At 44.8% G+C, this 27,084-nt stretch overlaps 1 protein-coding gene across 2 annotated transcripts in view; it reads right to left on the minus strand.

Annotated features, from left to right (window-relative positions):
- JARID2 (jumonji and AT-rich interaction domain containing 2) overlaps window positions 1-27,084 on the minus strand; it is a 684,143-nt gene that overhangs the window by 54,211 nt on the left and 602,848 nt on the right. For both annotated transcript variants that reach the window (XM_086965161.1, XM_086965160.1), the window contains exons 15-16: window positions 12,811-12,941; window positions 10,824-11,007 (exon numbers count right to left, since the gene is read on the minus strand). In XM_086965161.1, coding sequence (XP_086821287.1) covers window positions 10,824-11,007; window positions 12,811-12,941 — 315 coding nt within the window. The remainder of the gene's footprint in view (window positions 1-10,823; window positions 11,008-12,810; window positions 12,942-27,084) is intronic.

Consider the following 27,084-nt stretch of genomic DNA (forward strand, 5'->3'; position numbering starts at 1 on the left):
GCTGGAGTGCATGGAGCTCTGCTCCCGAGGTCAATAAACCCCAACGGTTGGCCAGGAATATCGGTCAACGTGAGGAGCATGTTTTAATTGTAAACCCTAGGAGAGGACATGCCTGGGGCCACATCATCAGAGCTCTGAAGAATCAGAACCCCCCAACCCCGTGCCCTCCATTTCATAGATTGGGGTCCAGGACCCCATCTCCAGGCCTGCCCGTAGGCCAACAGAAACCAGGAATGCGCAGTCACGCCCCTCCCCACCAGGCGCACAAGAGGACCCAATCTTCAGGCCCCCAACGCTGCAGTGCGCTTGTGCCTCCACTTCCAAGAAGATTGAAAGGGGCCCAGGACCTCATCTCCGGGCACCAACTGCAGAGGCTGCACGCCTGCTTCTCATGTCCATGGAGCAGGGGAGCCGCAGTGCATAAAGTAACATCCCACCCACATGAAGTGGGAAGGGGAGAACAGCGCTGCCGGCTTCCGTATCAACAGCAAGGAGTCTGCTGACGGGTGGGGAGCCAAACCAGGCAGCCAGAGGTGGGCTCCCTGCGCAGCCATCCAATGAAAGGAGGCATGCAGGGTGTCCGTGTAGGACTGAGCATGCCCAGCAAAAGAAACAAACAAGGGAACAAGGAAGCCGCTAGGCTCGGCAGCAGCATCCAAAGAATTTGACTGGAGCTGCTAATTATAGATTCACACTACCCGGAATGGGTGCCCTGATATGCTGTGAGTGGCTTTTCTTGTGCCCAAGGTTTTTGCCTCTTGTGGTGACCCCAAGAGGGCAGGGGCCCAACGAGTGGAACAGAGAGAGCACAGAGGCTGCAGGAGTACATCAGCTTCCCCAAAGGAAACCTCAAGAAAACTTCCACTGAAGTATTTATCCTATGTTGAAAGGGCCAAAGAAGCTGTGACCACTCTAGTCCCAAAGCTGGAACGTTTGCTCTCTAGCTAGTTCTATGGCTGTGTGGCCTAAGGTTGTTTAAAAAAAAAGTCAACAGACATATGGTTCATGTTTGAGCAAGGATTTATTTTAAAAAGTATGTACAATGCTTATAATAATGCTTAATTTAAATAGGTTGTTACTACAGACAGTAATGATTATTCCTGAAAGGCTGCAATGCTTTAACCCCTTCGATGCTTGTGACAAGGTCAACTCGTCATGGGTGTTACCTGCGCTGTGCTTATGACGAGTTGACCATGTCACATAACAAGGGATTTTGAAAATTGCAGCACAGCACGGGAATGCACTATAGCAAGGATGAGGTTAATAGTTATATAATGAGTGCACATGATTGTAATGATTTAGCACTTAAAATTACTGCAGATAGATTCTGGTTACTGACCTCGGTGATGGAGTGAGGTATTAGGACTTGTGAATCTGGTATTTCAGTCTGGTTACATTGACCTGCTGTAAAGTGGCACCCCCTTTATGGTTAGGTGCTGTGTTGTATGGTGGGGATGGGGGTTAGTTCTGTGAGGTTTGGGGTCATGAGCCTTTAGCCTTCAATTGCGATGTTGCCAAAGTTATTTCCACCAGCCTTATGTATATTTGTAAATTACTGTGGAGTATTCAGTAGACTGCGCAAAAAATGGACTTTTCCTTTTTCAAAGAAAAAACAGACTGTAGAATCATTTATTGAGGGTCATGGAGTGCCAGTAAATGGCTATTACTAGCCCACACCAAATCCTCTGAGGAGGGCTTGGACTGCTCTGCTTCACTACCCTGGGACAGTCAAGTACTACCATGGGGTGTTTGGTTCTGAGTGAAGGGGTGAATGTGGACCCATTACTTGTGCATGCCACACATATATAACGGCCTGTTTCCTTACAGTTGGTATTTTGCTTTCTCCTAAGTTGCAAAGAGGTCTTTTAGCAGAGATTTTTAAAATTAATTTGTATTTCTTCTTTTAGCTCCCACCCATGAGAAATCTTTTCAGTCTGCTTAACATGTCTAATTCTGTGTTTTTACTCCTGGTAGGTTTTTAGAAGCAAGCATTAGGTTTGCACAGCATGTGTGATCTTTTTTTTTTATATAGTTCTTTTTATTGAAAGAAAACATCAGCAAGAATCAGAAGGAATATACTACTAACAGTATGCATGTGTTCTTGGCATAGAGGGCTGCAGAGTGGTAAATTTATGAATAGATCGCCATCTGGTGTTGGGCTCGGATGATTGCACTTGTTTTTCTCTTGGAGAAGTCTTTTGTCGTTACAAGACTGATGACTCCTCCTTTGGTTGCTAGTGCGCATGGGCATCGGCTCCATCCTTAGATTGTTTTGCCATAGTAGGGTTAGATGGAGTAGTATGATAGAATACAGAGAGAAATGCCCATGTAGGTGTATCTAAATAAGATAGTGTTGGAACAGACACAGGTTTCCGGGGAGGCTGGGAGGGCATGTACCACTCTGCAGCCCTCTATGCCAAGAAAAGATGCATACTGGTAAGTAGCATATTCCGTTCGAGGCATATGGGCTGCAGATGGCACATTTATGAATAGACTATACAGCAGTTACCTCCCTAGCGGTGGCAGCAGTGTCTGTTGCAACAGTTTGAAATAAAGTTTTTAGTACAGCTTGGCCCACTCTAGCCTGTTGTGTCGCCTGCACATCTACACAGTAGTGTTTTGTGAAGGTATGCGGTGTAACCCAGGTTGCTGCTTTGCATAGGTCATCTAGAGGAATGTTTCCTAGGAATGCCATAGATGCCCCTAGTTTACGTGTAGAGTGAGCTCTAGGAGGAACAGTTAATGTCCTTTTTGCTTTTATGTAACATATTTGTATACATTTTACAATCCACCTGGCAATGCCTGCTTTAGAGATAGGATTGCCCTTATGTGTTGGAGAAAACGCTACAAATAGTGGTTTGATTTTTCTGAAAGTTAGTGTTCTTTCTATGTAGTACAATATTGCCCTTCTGACATCTAATGTATGCAGGGCCCTTTCTGCTACCGTCTGTGGTTTTGGAAAGAAGACTGGTAGTTCCACTGGTTGATTGATGTGGAATGCTGAAATTACTTTAGGCAAGAATTTTGGGTTTGTTCCAAGAACCACTTTATTTTGGTGTAACTGTAGGAATGGTTCTTGTATTGTAAATGCTTGTATTTCACTTACTCTTCTGAGTGAAGTAATGGCTATAAGAAAGGCTACCTTCCATGTAAGGAATTGTATTTCACACCTATGCATAGGTTCGAAAGGCGGTCCCATTAGTCTGGTGAGTACTATGTTGAGATTCCAGACCAGGGAAGGCAGTAGTCTTGGTGGAATGACTCTGTTGAGGCCTTCCAAGAAAGCTTTTATTGCTGGGACTTTAAACAGGGATAGATGTTGCCTGTTTTGCAGGTACGCTGCTATAGCTGCAAAATGTACTCTAATAGAGGTGTAAGCAAGGTTACATTGCTGTAAGTGTAGTAAATAGCAAATAATCTCTTTAGTGGATGCGTCCAGAGGGTTGATGTTGTTACTGTTACAGTATACAGCAAACCTTTTCCACTTTGCTGCATAGCATGCTCTGGTGGTAGGACGACTTGCTTGCTTAATGATTTCCATACAGTTTGGAGGTAAATTTAAGTATCCAAATTCTATGACCTCAGGAGCCAGATCGCTAGGTTCAATTGTTTGGGATCTGGGTGCATTATTTCTCCATTGTTCTGTGTAAGGTGCATGGGTAATATTTCTAACTTTTGATGTGGCACCTGTGAGAGTTGCAGTAGCGTGGTCAACCACGGCTGTCGTGCCCACGTGGGTGCTACTAGTATCATTGTCATTGAATGTTGTTGCAGTTTTCGAACCACTAATGGAATTATTGGGAGAGGGGGGAAAAGCGTACGCAAATTTGTTGGACCAATTTATCAATAACGCATTGCCCTGTGACAGGTGGTGTGGGTACCTGGATGCGAAGTTTTGGCATTTTGCGTTCTGATGAGTGGCAAATAGATCTATCTCTGGTTGTCCCCATCTTTGGAAGAATGACTGCAGTATTTGGTCGTGCACTTCCCATTCGTGTATTTGTTCTGACTCTCTGCTTAAGATGTCTGCTATCTGATTTTGAACTCCTGGTAGGTGTTCGGCTAACAGATAGATCTTTTGAGGAATGGCCCATCTCCAAATGTCCTGCGCTAGTCTGGATAATTGGAGAGAGTGTCCCCCCCCCTGTTTTTGAATATAATACATGCAGTCATGTTGTCTGTTCTGATCAGGACTGCTTTGTTGAGAATCTGCATTTGAAAAGCTTTTAATGCTAGAAACACTGCTAGTACTTCTAGATAATTGATGTGCAGTCTTTTTTGCTGTACACTCCATCTTCCCTGCACTGTATATTTGTCCATATGCGCTCCCCATCCGGCGAGCGATGCATCCGCTGTTCGTATCACTTGTGGAATCGGTTCTAGGAACGACCGCCCCTTGGAAATGTTTGCTGTGTTCCACCACTTCAGACAGCGATGTGTGCGGTCGTCTACCAACACCAGATCTGTAATCTGACCTTGAGCCTGATTCCACTGTGTTGCTAGACATTCCTGCAGCGGACGCATTTGTAGTCTGGCACATCATCCCTAATAACTGCATTAACACCCTAGCTGTTAGTGAGTGTTGCGGTTGAAATCTTTGGATCAACGGGAGCATTGTTTGTATCCTGATTGGATTGGGGTATACTTTGGCTCTTTCTGTGTCTATAGTAGCCCCTAGATATTGTTGAATTTTGTTTGGTTGCAGGTGGGATTTTGTGTAGTTCACCGTAAACCCTAGTTGGTGCAGCAACTGAATGGTCTTTTGTGTGTTTTGAAGACATTCTTCTTGTGATTTGGCTTTTATTAGCCAATCGTCCAAGTAAGGGAAGACATGTATTTGTTGTCTTCTTAGGTGTGCTGCAACCACTGCTAGGCATTTTGTGAACACCCTTGGTGCTGCTGTGACCCCAAACAGAAGGACTTTGAACTGATAATGTTGTCCTTCCACAACAAACCTGAGGTATTTCCTGTGGGCTTTGTGAATTGGGATGTGAAAGTAAGCGTCTTTTAGATCCAGTGTAGAAAGAAAGTCCCCTTTCTTCAGTAAAGGAAGTACTTGTTGGAGCGTGACCATGTGGAAATGTTCCGAATTTATGTATGCATTGAGAGGTCTGAGGTCTAGTATTGGCCTTAGAGAACCGTCTTTTTGGGGAATTAGGAAGTATAGAGAGTATACCCCTGTTCCTTGTTGATGTTGTGGAACCTTCTCTATAGCATGCTTTTGTAGCAGTGATAGTACTTCCTGTTTTAACAATGTTAGATGATCTTGACTCATTGGACGCTGTTTGGGGGGGATGTTTGGTGGGGTAGCTGTGAGTTCTAGGCAATAACCATGTTGGATAATTTGTCTCACCCACCTGTCTGATGGAGTTGTATGAAGTCACTGTTTTGGGGTTGGGGAGTTGCGGTTGTTGTCATTTCCGCGACCTCTACCCTTGTTGTTGTTACCTCTGTAACTGCCTCTTGAATTACCTCTGGGTGATGTTGGTGTAAAAGAGGTAGATTGCTGGCTTGTGCCTGTATTCTTTGACCCGCCTCTATAGGTGGACCTACGAAAGGAACCCCTTTGACTTGGCTGTTGCAATGCTCCCATTGATTTAGTCGTTTCTGTGTCTTTTTTCATCTTTTCGAACGTCTCGTCTGTATGTGAGCCAAAAAGTGTTTTTTCATCAAAAGGCTGGTTCAATAAGGATGTTTGTACTTCTTGTTTGAACCCTGAGACTCTGAGCCATGCAGGTCTTCTTAACACGATACTGGTGTTGATGGATCTTGCTGCAGTGTCTGCTGCGTCTACAGCGCATTTAATGGAAGTGTTAGTTATTATCTTCCCTTCCTGTATGAGCTGATCTGCCCTTTTTTGATGTTCTTTAGAAGATGTGTAATGAGTTTTTCTAACTCATCATAATGAGCTCTATCATAGCGTGCAAGTAGCGCTTGTTTACTAGCTTTGCGCCAGCTGTTTGCCGCTTGGGATGCTACTCTTTTGCCAGAGGCATCTATTAACTTGGACTCCTTGTCAGGAGTAGGAGCTTCTCCTGTAGTTAATGAGTTTGCTCTCTTACGAGCGTTTGTGACTACTAGCAAGTCCAGAGGTACCTGTCCTTTGATAAATATTGGGTCCTTAGGGGCTGCCTTATATTTTTTATCAATTCTTGGGTTTAATACCCTAGCCCTCACAGGATCTTTGAATATGTCAGATGTGTGATTGAGAAGACCCTTAAGCATAGGTAGTGTTCCTGATGTTCTTTGTGCAGCAGGTAGTGTTTCTAAAAGGAAATCCTCTATTGAGGTTCCTTGTGTAAGTCTACCTTGTGGTATTTTGCTGCCCTATTAATTAACTGTGCAAAACCTGTATTATCATCAGGCGGTGAGGGTTTTGAGGGATATAGTTCGGGGTCGTTATCATTATCTGACCCTGCATTATAATCCTCCCATGGGTCTGCTTCATATGGGGCAGTGTCGTCATCCCCATGAAGTTCTCCCTCCTCTGTATCACTTTCTACATCTGTTTGAGGTGTAGATGGTCTTGGTGTAGAAGGTGGAGGAATAGCTGGCAGAGTGTGAGGAAGAGGAGAAGATGGTGTGTCTGTAGGTTGAGGAGAAAGGGGAGGAGATGTATTTGTCCCCATTGTTCTCTTTTTAGGAGGAAGAGCTTTGTCGTCCAACTGTTCATTCTTCCTCTTTTTAGGTAGTTTTGTCACTACTTTGCCAGTTTGCGGATCGATAAACAAAGTCCTTTGTTTTGGATCTGTCTGATGCTCCTGTGTCGGTACCAAAATTTTTGGTTCCGAAAGGTGCCTTTGCTTCTGACCGTCAGTGTTCTGTGTTTTCGGTACCGAGAATTTGCTCGATTCCGATTTTTTCGGTGTCGAGTAAGTCTTCCATCGGTTTCGACATGGAATGTTTCGACTGCGAGCCTTCTTTTGTATGCAGCTTTGGTGTCGATGTCGATCGCTTCTCGGATCCAACATAGTGGGAGGCCGAGTGTTTCGGTTTCGTTGCCAGGCCCGAAGGCGGGGCGTCGGAAACTTTTTTCGGTAGTCTGACCGGGCTCGAAGGCGGGGTTCTCACCAAACGGGGTCGGTTTTTCGGTAAGGGGACGTCGTCACTCACGGTTTGATGATCGTCGATTTCTTCGACATCAGACTCGTCCAATTCCGACCCAGACTCCTCCTCATCTTCTTCTTCTTCTTCTTCTTCTTTGGGGTGCTGGGCCTCGAACAGCTCCGGGATTGCCTCTGACTGCATTCTCGACACTTCGTGTCTTCGGGCTCGACGGTTTCTAATAGTCTACTTGGAGGAGAATGCTGCGCAGGCTTCACTGTCCCTGGATTCGTGTTCAGGTGATAGGCAGAGATTGCACACCTTATGTAGGTCCTTGTGTGGGAACTTAGCACCACACGTTGGACATCTTTTGAATGGAGTCCTTTCCATGGACTCCGGGCTGGACTACGTCGAGATAGGCCTCCCGGTCTCGTCGACGTAGAAGTTGTAACTTTTGTTGTTGACGTCGAAACGCGTCGAGATGGAAATGAACTCGCGTTCGATAACAATACCGTCGAATTGGAAAGGGAATACGCAACGAAATATCACTTTTTTCCCGAAGTCGATCCGGAGCACTTTGATCCTCATCCGAACCCAATGGCGGAAAAAAACAATCTAAGGATGGAGCGATGCCCATGCGCACTAGCAACCAAAGGAGGAGTCATCAGTCTCGTGACGACAAAAGACTTCTCCAAGAGAAAAACAAGTGCAATCATCCGAGCCCAACACCAGATGGCGATCTATTCATAAATGTACCATCTGCAGCCCATATGCCTCGAACAACTCCATACAGAGGGTCATTCAAAGTTGCATACTATACATCAGGGGGTTACAAAATTAGTCAAGATTTACATCTGAAAAGGAACTACACGGGGAGGGGGGTCGTCTAGTGCAGCATTTCTGGGCGGTGTGCAAAACCTCCTCTGTGGCGGTTCCAGGGGCCCCAGACCAGCGACCACTTCTTGGGGCATCCCCTCGCAAGATACACCATTTTCTCCCGAAACATGCACCAATCTAAATTACTTTCCCACGTGTCTAGGGTGGGTGGTTGCACCGCCCCCCACAGTTGAGAGATGTTTCTTTTAGCCAACATAAAACCTAGTGTAGCCCATTGCGTCTGAGAAGTGTTTAAGTCAGAGGGTTGCCATATATTTAAGAGGCACCTCCTTGCCTCCGGGGACAGGGAGACTCCTAGTACTTTGCTAATCGTGACGTGCACCTTGTGCCAGTAAGAGGTAATGTGCGTACACTCCCAGATGGTGTGCATAAAAGTACCTGTGAGGCCGCATTGTCGTCTGCACAGCCTTGTGTCTGACAATCCCATGTGTAGCAGTCGGGGTCCCGTGATATAAATCCTATGTAGGATCTTAAGCTGGACTAGTCTCAGGCGAGCTGGGATTGCAACCTCCCTGGGGGAAGACACCGCAGTCTGCCAATCTTCGTGGTCAAGTTCTATCCCATCCTGCACCCACTTGTCCCTCAATGCCTGAAGGGGATCTACCATATGGTTGATTAGCTTCTTATAAATTAATCAGATCTTCTAAGGGAGAGGCCTCTGGGGGCTCGGTGCCCCTGGGCAGAGTGGAGATAAGAGTGCCGAACCTGCACATAGCGGAAATACTCTGTATCTGTTAGTTCATATTCCTTCTGCATTTCCTCGAAGGACTTAACCCTTCCCTTCTTCCACAGATCCCAGACAGTGGAGATGCCAAAGCATGTGTGATTTTGCCCGTCCCTGTTTGCTGAGGTAAACAAGTGTTGTAAGTCCCTCAAAAGGGCAGCCTTGGAATAGTGGGGTACTGCCACAGTGCTGCATCTGCTTGTGTTGTGAATATGGCTTGAGGGGTGGTAAGATGTGCTCCTTTTCTTATTGGAATCCTTTTTGCTCTGTGTCTTTCCGCCTGTGAACGGGTCTCTGAAATGCAGGACACACATTATTATTATTACATTTATAAGGCGCACAGCTACCCGAGGTTTCCCGGCGACATAGACTAAGCTAGGTCATTGTCTTTAATTCTCTGCAGAGAATTGTCAACTGCATTCCCAAAAAGGTTTTCCTCTATGAAAGGCATCTTTATTATTGCAGCCTGGACTTCCTGCTTGAAACCAGACGCCCTTAGCCAAACATGTTTTCTCCACATGGAGGTTGAGCATAATTGTCTGTTATCCCTGTCACTTCTTCTGGTGTGGACATGAGGCATGTGTTGGTAGTGGTTTTGCCCTGCATGATCCTTGCATTTACCCTCCTAATAGATTTCTGGGACGTGTTACTTGAAGTTTCCATCCATTGGAGGAGCCCACTTGGCATCACTGGAAGGAAAAGATTTCCTATTTCTTGAGGGTAATAGTATCTTGAGCTGAAAACGTGATTTCCCTGCTCCTCTTCTATGTGGACCCATCAAGTGTCCGACTCCCTTTTCAACAGGGCACAGTATGTGGCAAGGTCATGGGGGAGGGGTCTTTCGGGTGATGATTCAAAGGGTATTGTTCGACCCATTTCATCAGGTGAGTCACTGTTGACATCTTGCCATCACTCTTCGGCTTTAGCAGGTGCCTAAAACGTTCCAGCTTAAACATGCCCTACCTCTGTTCTTCCTTATATTGGACAAACTCTTCCTCGTGAGGTTCCATTGCTAAGTGAAGGTCGAGTTCCAGTTGTTCCTCTTTCCGTGCTTGAGTTTAATGCAAGAAAGAGGGTGGCATTATATGAATTCTTCATCTCTCTCAGTTGACTAACTAAATGTTCATCCTGAAGTCGCAAAGTGCAAAACAATCTGTAGCTTGAGCTCTAGCAGTGAGACATAAATCATGACAGGCACCCTTACGCCACAAGGTGTTCGGTGGGATCTTAGACACATTTGATGTTTTGTATTGGTACTACAAAGGTTCCATCAAAATACCAAGATCGGGAAAAGGGGAGGGGGGCACACCAAGGGTTAAAATTCGATTTAACAAGGATCTTTATTGGTGGAGCATGTACTGAGTGGAGGATGTTCAGTAGTGGAGGGAAAGAAATGCACTCAATCTCCAACATTTCATATATATTTTGCCTCCAGATTCTAAAATTGGTGTGGTACATTTAGTCCAAAAGGATTTTAGAAAATAGTCTTCAGCCTTCACAAACTAATGCAGCGTCAAATATGGACTATGGTCTCTCGCATGATGGTTAACGGGGACTCGAAATTCAAGATAAAAGACTATCATGTGCTGTTCAGACTACATTGAATGGGCCACTTCCACTGATAGGCGTGTGCAGTAGATAAATGGCCCTGGGTGCAGATGTCACACGTCTAGGCTGCACTACTTATACATTTTGTGAGGCAAAAGTAGCTCCAATCCGTAAAAATCAGAGGCAATGTCCTATACCTACCATAGTAGAACAGCTACTGTGCTATACAAAGCACCTTCAAAGTGAATTAGGTTTGTCTACGATTTTGACCAGGGCTAGGGTTATGATGCAATAGGTGACAAGTATTTCCCAGTATATAATATTGATGATTAGGAATTTCTACAATTACACAGTAGTGCCTTTTGAAGAACACTTAGCTGAGTGCTTGCAATAAGGAGGAGGCATTAGGATTGTGAATTATACACCTTTGGCAGAAGCCTTCTTGGATTACGAATACAAATGTATGTTAGGTGCATGAAAGTGCCAGTTAGGTGAAAAATATCAATGTTGAATAGGACTGCCTCTTGTATTTCCAAACACATTAAACAACCTTTAATTGTTCTGTACGTAATGACCCTGTTTTTGAATTCATAAAAAGATCTAACCTTACCATGGAAAGGTAGCACAGATGCTGGCATATCTGACATCGTCTCTCTGAGGTTTCAAACTGCAGCCACTTTCGAGGTTTTTTCTTCCCGTCCACGGTTGAGTTGTGGTTGTCAGGACTGCCATAGCGGGCTGAAGAATGTAGACCTGCCTTGAAGAGCTCCTGACGCTGCCTCAGCTCGGTATCCCTAACCAAAGAAACCACAATCAGAACCCAGAGTCCAACATCACCGTACCCTTATCACTAAGCTACATTTGAGCCTGGTAATGAGGGTCAAGTGACAGTAAGACTACAAGAACCCAATTAGGGCTCTGTTTGCATATCAGCAAGCTGCAATCCCTAAATATTATGCGAAGGAAAATTGAAAAACAGTGGTTAGGACTAATACCTCAACAAGCACATTAAATGCAGTGAAAACCTAGGAATCTAAAAAAATATATATATAATAATAGCAATGGCACATGCCATTCCTACCCGTACATCATCCACCTTTCAACCTTAACTTTCTCTGTCTACACACAAAGGTCTCGCTTTCTTTCTCTTATCGCTAGGAGAGACCGAGGCAACATAACTAAGAAAATTTAACTAAATGGAGAATCTCTGTGGTCATCTTAGAGCATTCCATATACTGGCCATCAATATCTGCCAGATGCCGCACTTTCAATGATAGGTATCAACACTAGGTAGAAGTAGACAAAAAAACAGTATTATACACGATACCATCAGAAACAGTGTCAGAAAAAGTGTCAACTTGCAGCCTGAGCACATGGGCTTCCAGGCTGGTTCCTTGAATGAAGTCACTGTGAAGAGAGAAATTGATGTATACATAACTCTCGACACTGGGGGTTGGGATTTTCTGGAGTGTAGTTCACTTTTAGCAAGAAGTCATGTTGCATGGCGCCAGCGTCAAGGGGTTAATCAGGTTAATACCCCTTGATCACAAGGTGGCCACAACAGTACCTCGTCACCGACAGGCACAGCACATCATGCCAGGAATTCCCAACTCTAAGCGCCTGGGACTCCAAATGGAAAGAAACAGTATAATCTGGTGGCACTGTTTCCCTGCCCAGGAGATGGGATCTTCTCTAATGGAAATCAATGTGGATTGAAAAAAATTGTAATGCCAACGTTGAGAAATTCAGACTCTGTTCTCCTTGAATATACAGAGAAAAGAAATCTGGTGAGGGAGTAAAGCTTTTCGACTGCAAAATTGTAGTGGAGAAGTCCTGGTGTAAAACCAATTGCTGCGGGCATGTATAGAAGGAAGGTAAAACAATTAGCATTCTCTCAACGGCTCATCTTGAGTTTTCCACACCAATGCTTTGTGTACTGGAGCGGTCACGCCATTCACAGCTCAGACTTCAGGTACAGGATTTCCAAATGAAGAATTGGAAGTCAAATCTAGTTAACTTATTGGTGCCACCAACGGAAATTCCTGAACTCTAGAAATGCCCGTCATTGGCTCAAGAGGTGAACTAGAATCCTTAGAAGCCCAAACCCTTGCACACATTTGAACCCTGTAGGGACAGCAAGGGAAAAGGCATCCGTAGGATCACATTTGACCAGAGCCTGGCCTTGATTGTGCTGTTAGTCAACATTTGCCATCGAATTCAGAGTTCACAGTGAAACAGTAAGTAAAGTGAGGTTGTCCCCAGACAAAGCTAGTCCCTCTAAAACGTGCAGAAGTGAAAGAAGGAGTGCTACCAATTTATCCGAATAGTCAATATACCTAACAATGGATTACCCTGGACACGTGAAATATCTAGTTGGTAAAAATCAAATAAGCTTGGGACTACCTAGTATTGTTTAAGGCTGCAATAATAGCAGTAAACATGTGGTTATTTAAAATGGGCCAAATATATTTTCCAAATTAATACGTTTTTTTCTCTATTCGTTCACTTCTACACCTTTTTCAGGAAAGGAATCCTTCTGGGGAGAACCATACATAACATTTTCAAATGGAAAGTACCAAACCAGCATGTTTAGATACCTGAGCTCTCCAAGCAGTGAAGAAATTGTACTCAGAGTCCGACCGTTTTCCTTCTTAGCCTCCACCGTTGCAATCTGGTACAGTAACTTCTCCATTGAAAATGGCTTTGCTATGTGTCGTTGCTTCATTTCCTAAGAAACAAAATAAAACTTGCCATGTTACTGACCAGTTTATCATCTAGCTTAGTACACCAACGAAACTACAAAATGTTTCGAAACAACTTTACATTTATTTATAATGAGCAGAGAGTTACGAGATGGTAGGAAAATGCTACTTACCCACTATGCATCTGTTCTTGGCATATAAAGCTGTAGATTCATGTGCTTTAGCATAGATCTCCAACTGGTGTTGGGTCCGGATGTTTGCACTTAGTTTTCCTTCGAAGAAGTCTTTGTAGTTACAAGGTAAGAGACTCCTCCTTTTGGTGATAGTGCGCAATGGCATCAACTCCATCCCCAGATTGTTTTGCCGTAAGAGTGATGATGGAGTAAGAATAAGAGTAGAAATAGATGTCCATGCATAGTGTATCTAAGTAAGATAATACTGTAACAGATAAAAGTACCCGGGGAGGCAAGTGGGTGCATATGAATCTACAGCTTTATATGCCATGAACAGAGGCATACTGGGTAAGAGTTGTTTTGTTTTACGAAAAGATTTAGTTATTTCAATGTAATACAGGATTGCTCTTTTTACATCTAATGTGTGAAGAGCACATATTGCCACTGAGTCTGGTTGAGGAAAAAATACGGGTAGCTCAACAGACTGTTTGAGATGAAAGGCAGAAACGACTTTAGGTAGAAATGTGGGATTAGTCCTAAACCACTTTATTCTGATGAATTTGTAAAAATCGTTCTTGTATGGTCAGTGCCTGGAGCTCACCAACTTTTCTGAGAGATGTGATGGCTGTAAGGAAGGCTACTTTCCAAGTGAGAAACTGTAGCTCACATTTGCGCAGACGTTCAAATGGCAGGCCCATGATTATTGTAAGGTCTATGTTACGATTCCACATTGGAGAACGTGGAAGTCTAGGAGGGATGATTCTTTTAAGTCCTTCCATAATAAATGCTTTAGTAGCAGGCATGCAAAACAAAGACAAATGTTGTCTGTTTTGTAGGTAAGTGGCCAGATGTAACCGTATCGATGTATAGGCTAAATTACAACGCTATAGGTGTAATAGGTAGCAAATTATGTTTTGAATTGAAACATCTCGTGGATTGATTTAATTGTTTGTGCAGTAAATTACAAATCGCTTCCACTTTGCAGCGTAGCATGCTCTAGTGGTAGGGCATCTAGCCTCTTTAATGACATTCATGCAGTCTGGCGGAAGATTAAGGTAGCCAAACTATGATTTCAGGTCCCAGATTGCAAGGTTGAGTTGAGTGGGATCTGGATGTCTTATTTCTCCATGGTTCTGAGTGAGAACCCTGGGGGAGAGGTGCAGCTTTAGGTGAGTAAATACTGATAGTTCCAATAGGGTTGTGAACCAGGGTTGTCGAGCCCATGTGGGAGCAACTAGGATCATTGTGAGAGACTGTTGCTTGAGCTTCCAAACCACTAATGGAATTAGCAGGAGAGGTGGAAAAGCGTAAACAAATCTCCCTGACCAATTCATCCATAGCGCATTGCCTTTGGATGATGGGTGTGGGTACTTGGACATGAAGTTTGGGCATTTTGGGTTGAGGTGTGTTGCAAAGAGATCCATTTCTGGATATCCCGACATTTGAAAGAATGGGATCAGAACTTGAGGATGTAGTTTCCATTTGTGATTCTGTTGTCTTTGACGACTGAGCAGATCTGCAATCTGGTTGTTTTACCCCTGGTAGGTGTTCCGCAAGGAGATATATCTTTTGAGGTATGACCCATCTCCATATGCTTTGAGCTGGCATGAAAGCTGCAGAGTGTGTGTCCCTCCCCATTTTTGTATGTAGTACATTGCTGTCATAATGTCTGTATGGACTAAGACAGGTTTGCCTAGTAAATGCAGTTGAAAAGCTTTCAATGCCAGAAAAATCGCTAGTAGCTCTAGGTAGTTTATGTGAAGTTATTTCTGTTGTAGGGTCCATGTGCCCTGAACAGTGTGTTTTTGAAGATTAACTACCCAACCGGTGAGTGATGCGTCTGCTGTTAACACTATCTGTGGAACCGGGTCGAGGAATGGCCGCCCTTTGGAAAGTTTTTGTGTATTCCACCACTGCAGAGAGCGATGAGTGCGGCTGTCCACCAACACCAAATTGGTTAACTGACCTTGAGCCTGGTTCCACTGACGTGCCAAGCATTCTTGTAGGGGACGCATTTGAAATCTTGCGTAAGGGAGGATTAGAATGCAAGAAGCCATCATGCTGATTAATTGCATGATCAATTACATGTTGCCTATCGTGACTGGGTTGTGGAATGCTATAGCTTTGCAAGTATCGATTGTGGCTCCTAGATACGCTTGCGTGTTGGACGGCTGGAGGTGAGACTTGGTGAGGTTTATAGTGAATCCCAAGTCGTGAAGAAGCTGTACTGTTTTGTGAGTGTGGACAATGCAGCTGTGCTGTGATTTGGCTTTTATTAGCCAGTCGTCCAGGTAATCTCATCCTAAGATTGGACCTTGACCTAATCATCCTGACTGAAACCTGGTTAACCGAATCCTCTACACCTATAATGGACATTCTGGTCCCCCCTAACTACCACATCATTAGGCTTGACAGGTCTGGCAAGTTAGGTGGCGGAATCGCATGCATATACAGGAACAGCCTTTCTGTTCTGAAAGTCCCCGTGCCGCCCCTACCCTCTCCAAATTCCTACGAATACATCTGCCTCGATATCATCAGTGATGGCAAACCGATATGCACTCTCCATAGCATTTACCACCCTCCCAGAGACCACCTCATCTTCGCCCACCAAATGATGGACCTGATTTCAACCAACGCAGGACGACAGCTCACCCAAATATACTTGGGCGACTTTAACCTCCATTGGAACGATCTTAACGATGCGGTGGTAAATAGTCTTAAAAGCTTCCTCAGCGCCCTGGACCTCACACAATTATGCAACAGCCCGACCCACGAGAAAGGCTCTATCCTCGACCTGATCATCGCCAAAGAGGGCGCTACCCAACTTGAGGCTATTCAACCCTGTGACTGGTCAGACCATCATACTGTTACATTTCACATCAATGAAAAAGTCAAACTCAACTCTGTTCAACCCACCAGACCTAAACTCTGGAAAAGATACCTGAAAAGACTTAACCCATTATCCTTGCCCCAGAACAGTCGCGACCTCCTACTCCCCCCTACTGGCGTTACAGATGTCCAATCCCTGACTGACCACTATCTGAGCGCAGTGACCTCAATAATTAATGAAGCTGCTCCCATGCAGCTAAAAAGAGGCTCCGCTAAAATCTCCAAACCATGGTACGACGGGAGTCTCAATGAAGATAGACGAGCCATGAGACTGGCAGAGCGCACCTGGAGGACAGCTCCCTCTGCTCTACACCTGAAAATCCTGAAGAAAAAGAGAAATGCCTACTTCAGGAAAATAAAGCGCTCGAAAGCAAACTTCTTCAGCCTCCAGCTTGACCAAGCAAAAAATCGCCCTAGAAAACTGTTCGAGTTAATCAGAACACAAGCCAAGGAACAACCCCAACCTCTCAGTACCTTGCACGAAGCACCCTCATGTGAAGACTTCGCCACTTTCTTTACCCAAAAAACTGACAACATAAAGAATGAACTCCGCGCGGACGCAAGACTCCACAGCACTCTCAACTGCATAACACCCACCGAACCTAAAAACAATGCAACATGGTCAACCTTTGAAACCTACTCCGAAGAAGAAATAGGCAAACTGCTCAACACCTTGAAACCTTCCAATCACCTCTCGGATCCCCTCCCTGCTAACGCTGTCAAAGATTTCATCCCACTGCTCCTTCCCCTCTGGACTAAAATCATTAACAGCTCGCTACAAGAAGGAACTTTCCCTGACTCCCTCAAAGTTGGACAAGTCACACCTTTGCTAAAGAAACCTACTGCCGACCCATCCGACCTAAACAACTACCGTCCCATTACCAATATTCCCACTCTCGCCAAATTACTGGAAAAATGCGCTCAACTACAACTGACTAAACATATCGACCGGTTTGATCTCCTCAACCCGCATCAATCAGGCTTCCGAGCAGGACACAGCACTGAAACAGCGATGACGCACATAATTGACGACGCCCTTCAAATTCTAGATCAAGGTGATACCTGCCTCCTCATCCTGCTTGATCTCTCTTCGGCATTCGACACTGTCAAACATGAGAAGTTACTTGATCTTTTGAGCACAAGAATGGGTCTTTCTGGGACTGTTCTCAAGTGGTTCACCTCCTTTTTACACAACAGGTCGCAGAAATTCAAGAGTAACAACCAGATGTCCTCTCCAATACCTGTGTCGTTAGGCGTCCCACAAGGATCTTCCCTATCACCAACACTGTTCAACCTAGTTATGGAACCTTTCACCACCTTGCTCCAAGCATCCAATGTACTTTTTCACATGTACGCAGATGACACCCAACTATATCTCAAATTACAATCCCCCAACGACATTTTACTACTGAACTCTACGATCAGAAGCACCCAATCTTGGCTTGCTGATAATCATCTCAAACTCAATGCTCTGAAAACAGAATTCCTGTTGATCACACCTCCCACGAAGATCCCCATCACGCAAACCTGGCTCAAACAGTTAACTGCACTCAATGTCCAACCCATCATAGTGGACTCAGCGAAATCTTTAGGCATAACCCTCGACTCCAACCTTAATTCTCATCTCATTAAAGCATCATATCAGCAAGGCTACTAAGGGAGCGAACTTCCAAATCAATACACTGAGGAAACTTAAACCCTTCCTACCAGCCAAAGACTTCCAAACTGCAGTACAAGCTCTAGTAATCCCTCGAATTGAATACGGCAGCACCGCCCTTTGCGGTCTCCCGTTAACCAGCACTGCACCCCTAAGAGCCTCTCTAAACGCTCCAGCCAGACTCATCACTGGATCAAAAAAACACTCACACATCACCCCTGATCTGAAAACACTGGACTGGCTGCCTTTTGAAGCCAGAATACATTTGAAAATCGCCTGCATGACACACAAGGCTCTACACCTGAGCTCTCCCAGATACCTCACTCAGAAGCTGTCAATCTCTGGCGGCTCTAGAAACACTAGAGGCACAGACAATCTTCTGCTAAAACCCCGAAGATTCCGGAAGGTAAAAACCTATAAACGCTCTTTCTCAGGAATGGCTCCCAGGATCTGGAACTCACTCCCTCCTTAAACAAGGCTCATCTCCTCCTTCACACTTTTTAAGAAAGAAGTAAAAGCTATTTTTATGGCCAAATACACCTGACCTATTAGCGTGGATTTGGAAAGACCCTACTCCGACCTGTATTACTTTGTTCGAATTCTAAGACTATGTATTCACCTGAATTATTTTTGCTACTAACTATCTACGCACACATTTAAATCGCTGTTCGAACTATATGACTATGTATCTCACTTGTATTATTGATGCTACTGACTATCTATGCACACATTCAACTGTTATATTTGTATTATTGATGTGCTGTACTACTTATGTGTAACCCCACTCTCTTGCTGGCATTCCCAGCCGTGTAAAGCGCTCTGATATCTGCAAAGATCCTGTTCGCGCTATATAAAACTTTCAAAATAAATAAATAAATAAGTGAAGACATGAATGTGTTGTCTTCTTAAATGAGCTGCGACCAACACGAGGCACTAGGTGAATACCCTGCGTCCCATAGTTACCCCGAAGGTGTCAGTCCACCACGAACCGGAGATATTTTCTGTGAGGCGAGGGGATGAGAAAGTCGCCTTGTTGAAGCAATGGGAGCACCTGTTGGAGGGTGACCATGTGGAAGTGGTCTGACTGAATGTAAAGATTTAGCTGTCTGAGGTCTAGTATAGGCCTTAGAAAGCTGTCCTTTATTGCAATTAAAAAGTACAGGGAGTACACTCCAGTTCCCCGTTGATGGAACAGGACTGGTTCCATTGCATGTTTTTGCAACGGAGAGAGAACTTCTTGTTTCAGGAGTGCGAGATGTTCTGGTGACATTACACGTTGTTTTGGAATCATATTTGGGGGAGTGCTGGTGAGTTCCAGGCAGTAACCATATTGGATAAGTTGTCTTACCCACTTGTCTGAGGTGGTGGAATTCCAAACAGGCAGCGAATGTGAGACACTTCCCCCGACAGGGGTGTGATGATCGGGGGTAGCGGAGGTATGTCACTGCTTATTGGCTTGGGAAGTGCTGTAGTCCCTCTAAAATAGTCTCTGGAGGAGTTAGATTGGTTGTTACCCGCATACAAAGAGGAGGGGTTTTCTGATGACACGGTTTTTGAGCCATCCCTATAAAAGGAGCGGCGAAAGGAACCCTGGTTAGAAGGCAATTGAAGGCCCCATGGACTTGGCAGTTTCGGTGTCTTTCTTCATTTTCTCTAATGAAGTATCTACTGATGGCCCAAACAGATGCTCTTTATCAAAGGGCTGATTAAGTATGGAGGATTGTACCTCCTGCTTGAATCCAAAGATTCGAAGCCAAGCATACCTGCATAACAGTACGCTTGTGTTGATGGCACGAGATGCTGTTGCTGTGCATCGAGAGCGCATTGTATGAAAGTGTTGGTGATGAGCTTCCTTCCTGGATGGGGTAGTTAGCCTTAGTTTTTACTGATCCGGCTGAGGAAATATAAATTTTATGGTCAAGTTGTGTTCCCTAGCGTGTACCCCACCGTCTCCATGTACCAGCTTAAAGTGCATGTAACTTCCCTCCTGTGCCAGCTATGAAGACGCAAATACATTTGCGTCCAACGTTAACATGTCCTCTTTCAGACCCACCCTGAATGGGTTGAATAGTCCGTTCCTAAGTATGCTATGCCAACGTCTTTTTGTAGTGTACTTTACACGTTTTCCAGCTCTGGCAAAGTAGGCCCCGAATTTCTGCCATCGAGCCTTTTTCTGGCTTCTGACTCTGAAAGCCTCAGCCCAGGTTGTCTCTGTACCCGTGAACTCTGACTTACTTCCAGCGCGGCTCACCGCGCTTAGCTCAGCCTGCTGCCTGCCAAGACTGACTACAACCTTCGAATTATCTGCTCCGCTCCTCGAAAATACATTCCTGCCTACTAGTTTAAGTAAACATTCCCCAGTTGCAGAGCCGAAGGGCCGGCATGTCTCCGTGCAAGTAATTCATAGCCTCTGTTACCATGCTCCCATGGAAGGCCCAAGCCCCCACGCTTCTCATGCAGACACTCAGGCGCTTATACACGCACTCACAGTCAGTATAGAATAGCTTCTGCCCCAGAGACCTTTTCCGTCCAGATAATATGGTTCCCAAACATCAGATATCAGATATGATAGAAGTACGAGTTGATCTGACATGCCAGACTTCTGTCTCTTTCCGCTAGTGTAAATGTCATGCCCCCTGCACCCTCCAGTTTCACGTCAATCACACGTCATGCAGCTGCGCGCGCATCCAAGCCTCTGATTTCCGCTGACATTGCAACATTTCTGTTTAGTGCCACCCCCATGTGACACCTACCTGTGACGTTTCTAGCGCACACCTCTAGTTCACGCCTAGTCCACGCCTTCTGATTACGTACTAGTAACACGTGGATGCTGTTATCTTGTCTTCTCTCAGCTGTTACGCCTACTATATTGCTTTCTATGATGTAAATTAAGTATATAAGCTATGTATTGTCAATAAAATATTGCTCTATCCCTTCCTGAACCCCTTGTGGTTGCAGGAACATGATATCCCGTTTCGGAACGATTCCTTTTTAAGGAATAAAACCCCTAAGAACTCTAACACCACGGACTCTGTTTCTTTCTTTCCGATTGAGTTATTATTGATTAAGTACTTACCTGCATAGAAATTAAGATGGTAAATTAAATATTTACGACATTTTGGCGCCCGAATAGGGACCCCTCCCCCACCCCACGCGCCGGTTGGTGCGTTGCAAGCTCTGTCCCCTGCCATCAGTTAGAAGGAAACTACGCGTACCGGCAGGATTTCCTGTATCTCCCTCTGGCCCACGGAGGTGACGAAGACTGCGATCAGCACCCAGACGAGGCGGTGAGGAGTGCGGAGGATCCCGACCAGAGCCTAGCCGAAAGAAGCAAGGTCCGAGGTGTCAAGAGGCCCACCAGTTTTCCGAAGTTTTCCGAAGTATCCACGTGTCGAGTCGAGTCGAGTCCTGTCCAGTCGAGTTTTCCGAGGCCTTCTGTTTCTGTGCTTCCCGGTGAGTACCATTGCTGGGACGTATCTAGACGGGTTTGGGTACACAAGTCCGGTCTGCACTGTTTTTAGACAGTGTATCTGTACTGTTTAGCAGTACATCCGGTATAGGGGGTAGTCATATATGTCTCAAATGTCTTTTCATGTGATTAATGTCGTGGTATGAGTGTGACTGTTTTTAATGTGCATTATTGTGTTCTTGTATAACTAGCTGTATTCAGTATTAAGTAGCAAGGATTGAGCATTCAGTACTAAGTAAACAAGATGCCGTTTTTCAACAAGTTAAAGCAGATAGGAACTAGGAAAGGGATACTAGAGGAAGAAATTCCTATCCCCCCTAGGGACACTCCTGGAAATTTTATGTACCATAAGCATGGCTTAGATGCCATATTGTATCTAGATTTATGGGCCGACTATACTAAGCATCTAGACGAGAGACACAGATGGCCTGTTACCGGAACATGGGATGCCGAGTGCATCATGAAGGTAGAGGAAGCACTATGGAAAAAGAAAGCCAGACAATCTCAGAAAGACGCCATAGAGTTTTGGCGTAAGGAATCGCATAAGCGTGCTGAAAAAGAACTACGTAGAGAAGACAGACTTAAAGAATCAGATAAAGCCCAAGAAAACGAATTAGTTACTGAAGGGATCCGAGTAAAATCAGAGCAAGTAGACCGTGCACGAAACAATCTCGTAAACGGTATGTATCTCGCGGCCGAGGGTTCGCCTGAGGCCATTTCAGAAATACCGAAAAATCTGCCGCCACCATTGGTTCCAACTAAAGTAACTCACAGGACCACTAAAGACATATTCCTGAATTCCTATCTAGAGGATGTAGCACCCGCTTACACCAATCTGCCTGTTCGCGCCCCGCCTACTGATGGGGACGGGGGTGTCAACCCGCCTCCAGACCAAATTCTGCCACAACTGCAACCAGGTTTCCCCGTTCGATCAGCCATTCCTCCACCTCCACCACTTCCCGCACCTAAAATTGATCTACCGAAACCACGTCTACCTGACCCTACTAAAAGACAAATTCAAGTTCAGATACAGACTCCACAGAGAGATAATGTTCAAGCTTCCGCCTCAGGAGGTGCGACCGGGGGTTTTCGGACCCCGCCATTAACACACAGAGTACAACTTAGGGATATGCAGAGTCCTTTCACGTTCAAATCACCCCGTCTCGACATACTCAAAGAACACCTTTCAGTTTGCAGATATGATCCAGTACCCGGCAAAGACGATAGAATGATGATGGCATCACTACGGTTACGATCTGCTACTGATTTCCTGCTGTTATTTGCAGGAATGAAAGAGCGCCTAGATAGAATATATCAGTTTGTTCAGACTGGGAAAGACCCTGACAGTGTTAAGGATGCCATGGAGCATCAGAAAGTTGACATTCAAGCACAGATACTACGTTTTTTCATAAATTGCCTAATAAGAGAACGAGACAGGCCTGAGACAGATCAGGATGAATTAGATGGACTCAACAGGTGGGGCCAAAATATATCTGAAGGAAAACATGATAAGGGGACTTGCATAGCCAGTATGTACAAGAAAATAAGAAAAGCAGTGATAGAAATACACGAAAAAGAGAAAGAAAAGGCTTCCCCTGAGGGGGAAGAAGAACCTGAAGAACCAGAAAAGATTACAGATACTATAGCGTATGTAGGTAAGGGAACTTACCTTAGGAAAGGCACTCGTCCAGAAAGCAAGAGAGTTTTTCTCTCTGCCTTAACAAACCCGAATTCTCCTGAACATCAGTTCCAGGAGACTGATAAAAGGCTTCGAGACCGAATAGGGTACCATGTACTCAATTCTATGGATGAACAAGAACTAGCCCGGTCAGCCATATTATGGACTGACAATCCGGATATATACAATGATGACACTGTAGCGCAGACATTCCTGAACCTTTCCCCAGACGAACAGAAATTAGCAGGTGTATACATGATTCAGCACCTCCTCACGAAATACAGAAACCAACATTCTGATCCAGGTCCCTTACACGAAACATTAGAAGCACTACTCATGGATAGATGGAGAGGTCTAAGTACCAAGTTAATACAAATAATTCTAGAACAACGACAGATATAACACTTTCGTAAGCTCCGAATATGTTCCGGCTCCGCCTCCAGAAAGGAAAATGTATCATATGGAACGTCTGCATGACATTGAAAGTCAGAACCCCTTACGAGAAGTACATCCAGTTATGGGTGAGGATCATACCTTGAAACGTGTGTATGTACACACGCCTCTGACCAAGTTAGAATTGTTAGAAATGAAGAAACTAGTCCCGTGCCATGATAAAGACCCTGCAGGTTTTCACAGAGAGCTTAAAGACATGTTACTGATGGGGGATTACACATATGAAGATATCATGAAAATGTTAAAAGTACTGCTGCCCACGGGCATCTACGAGAAACTCAAGGAAAAGGAATGGGAGGTGGGAGAGAAGAAGATTGTATGGGCAGAAATAGAAGACGAAGAGAACAAACGTGTCCCAGGGGTAGGCCTTGGGGAGAAAACTAAAGCATTACCAGGTTTGATAGTACAGGTTCTGCCAAGATTATTGACAACAAGAAAGGAAGACTGGGATGCAATCTCAGCATGTAAACAGAAACCCGACGAAGATACTAGCGACTTCTATTCAAGATTCGAGAAATGTTTTATTATTAACAGCGGTCTTAAACCAAGTAGCGAGTCATACCCGCATCTTTTTGTATCAAAGTTAGTCGAGAATTCCCTGTTAGCAGTCAAAAACCGTGTATACAAGGTTGAGAGTACATGGCAAGCAAATACGCCATCACAGATGTTACAAATGTTACAATACCATCAGAACAGAATTAGAGAAGAACAGGATCAGGAACAGAAACGTATGAAAGACACGAAAATGAAAATGTTAGTAGCCCAATCAGTTCCAACCGACGGCCACAGAAAGGGTACGACCCAGACAGGTCACACCGCAGCTCCCGTTAAAGGGACATGCAACTATTGCAAGCAGCCAGGTCACTACGTACATGAATGTCCAGTTCTGAAACATAACATATCAACAGGTAAAACTAAAGAAAGACCGCATCCACCAAGACAAGATCAGGCCCAGCAACAGACCTCACAGAACGTACAGCCCATGCAGAACACGCAGCCTATGCATGCTTCATCTCATACAGCACAGACAGTAGCGGTATCACAGCCACAGCCCATTGCCGCGACCCAACAAGTTTCCCAACAGATGTACCAGTATGCCCAAGCTGCTTACCCCGATTACCAACGATACGCATGAAACAGCCTAGAGAGGGAGTTGGGTTTGCCTCTTATTGAAATTCCCGTAGATCAAGAAGGTCCTTATGTACATAGTCAAGTACTGGGAAAAGACAGAAAGTTTTTAATTGACACAGGGGCAAGCCGCACCACAATAAGCCATGACGAAGTCCCAGGGGCACCCCTCTCAGGCTCACAGAATGTTTCCCTTGGCTTTTCAGGACAGCCCATTGTAAATGAGGTATCAGAACCCGTCCCCCTGGCTGTGGGTCCATTATCACGAGTTACAGACTTATTACTTACGAAATCATGTCCAGAAAATCTGTTAGGAATAAAGACGTTGAAGGCTCTAGGAGCCATAATATGCTGTTCCCCGGAGGGAGTTAGACTCTTTCTGCGGGATTTCAAGGGTCATTATGTATTACGAGAGTTTGATGTCAGATTGAAAAATGTACCAGATCACTTGTGGGCAAAAGGCCCAACTGATGTAGGTTGTATGCATATCACACCATACCGTGTTACACTCAAGACAGGGGTTGTTTTACCCCGTATCAGACAATACAAGTTACCACCCGATGCTGTAGTGGCTTTACTGGAAATAATTGAAGAGCTCATTGCCCAAGGAGTGGTCGTAGAGACCGACTCCAATATCTGTAATTCACCCATCATTCCGATTCTTAAACGTACTGACCCCAATGCACCGCCAGTATATTGGCTGGTGATTGATCTGCGAGAGCTGAATAAATGCATTGTACCACAGTACCCTGTGGTCCCCGATATCTCTTCCCTATTGACTGCTATTGATCCTGAAGCAACGTTCTTCACTGTAATTGACCTCAAGAACGCTTTCTTTAGTGTACCCATTGATCCAGAGAGCCAATACCTCTTCGGATTCAGTTTAAATGGACGAAGTTTCAAATTTTCCCGCGCACCTCAAGGATTCACAGAAAGCCCCAGCATCTATAGTCAAGCACTGAAGAGACAACTAGATTGTATTCAAATGCCAGTTAACACCGCTTTACTGCAATACGTCGATGATCTGCTGATCACCGCACGAAGTGAGCCCGAATGTGAACAAGCATCACTGACAGTTTTACATTTTCTGGCCGACAAGGGACACAAGGTGTCTCCTTCGAACCTACAATTCTGTGTTCAGCAAGTTGTGTACTTGGGTCACTTGCTGTCCAAAGTGGGGAGACAGCTCACTCCCGATCGCATTCAGTTAATTGTAAATATGCCACAACCCCAGACACAAAAGGAAGTGCGGGCCTTCATAGGCCTCACCTCGTACTGTAGACAATGGATTCCTCAATATGCATTTCTAGCTAAACCACTCATCCAGTTAACGACACAGGAGGCAGCGACTTCGACTGTCCTTCCTTGGACTCAGGAACACACACAAGCCTTTGAGGAATTAAAGAAAGCATTATGTCGAGCACCAGTTTTAGCGACACCATGTTACAGTAAACCGTTTACACTTTTTGTTACAGAACGTGATGGTACAGCGTTGTCTGTCCTCACCCAAGATCAAGCAGGTTCACATAAGCCTTGCGCTTATTTTTCAAGTACATTGGATTCAGTAGCCCAGGCACTCCCTGCGTGCTTAAAGTCCGTAGCAGCAACAGCATTAGCAATCAGACAGAGCGATTCAATTGTTTTAGGCCATCAGTTAACAGTACAAGTTCCACATTCTGTAGAGGTTCTTTTAAACAGAACCCAGACTCAGCACTTGACTATAGCACGACTGACAGGTTACGAATTAACGCTATTCCAGCCACACATAGAAATCAGACGCTGCAGCATTCTGAACCCCGCAACACTGTTACCTACAAGTATGACAGATCCAGCCCGCATGATTGTATAGAGATCATTAATGCAGTAACAAAGCCTCGACGAGACTTAACAGATGTTCCATTGACAAATCCAGACCTGACACTTTATGTGGATGGTTCATGTATGAGAACAAATACAGGAGAATTAGTGGCCGCGTATGCAGTGACCACTGAAACCGAAGTTAGAGAAACACATCGTATTGACACACTGTCCGCTCAAGCAGCAGAGCTCATCGCTCTGACCCGAGCCTGTATACTAGCCAAGAACAGAAATGTCAACATATACACTGATTCCCGTTATGCGTTCGGAGTTGTACACGACTTCGGAATGTTATGGCAAGAACGAGGTTTTTTGACCTCTCATGGTGCCAAGATCCAACACGGTCCCCCTCATTCAAGCACTGTTAGAAGCAATACATCTGCCTTCAGGCATATCCGTCATGAAGTGTAAAGCACATACTAAAGTTACAGATTCGGTTTCCCAGGGTAACGACCTGGCAGACCAGACAGCAAAACATACAGCATTGACTCACACTCAGACAACTGACATGACAAAGACAATAGGACCGACACATTGTATGACAGTCAGGGATCCCACACTAGATGTAATCGATATTCAGACACATGCTACCCCAGATGAAATAAAGAAATGGACTGAACTAGGAGGGATCCAGACAGATCAAGGTTGGATGACGAAGGGAAAATCTACATGGTTTCTCCCTGACTCTATGGTTCAAGTCATAATCAATACAGCACATAGTCCAGCACATCTAGGAGAAAAAGCGATGTTAGACAGTTTACAAAATCTCTGGAGCAATAAACACTTACGAGCAGCAGCAAAACAGAAAGTGCGTACTTGCATGATCTGTTGTCAGTTCAATCCAGGAAAAAGCATCCCTGTAGAG

Source organism: Lissotriton vulgaris, chromosome 4_1, assembly GCF_964263255.1.
Source record: "Lissotriton vulgaris chromosome 4_1, aLisVul1.2, whole genome shotgun sequence".
Lineage (NCBI taxonomy): Eukaryota > Metazoa > Chordata > Amphibia > Caudata > Salamandridae > Lissotriton > Lissotriton vulgaris.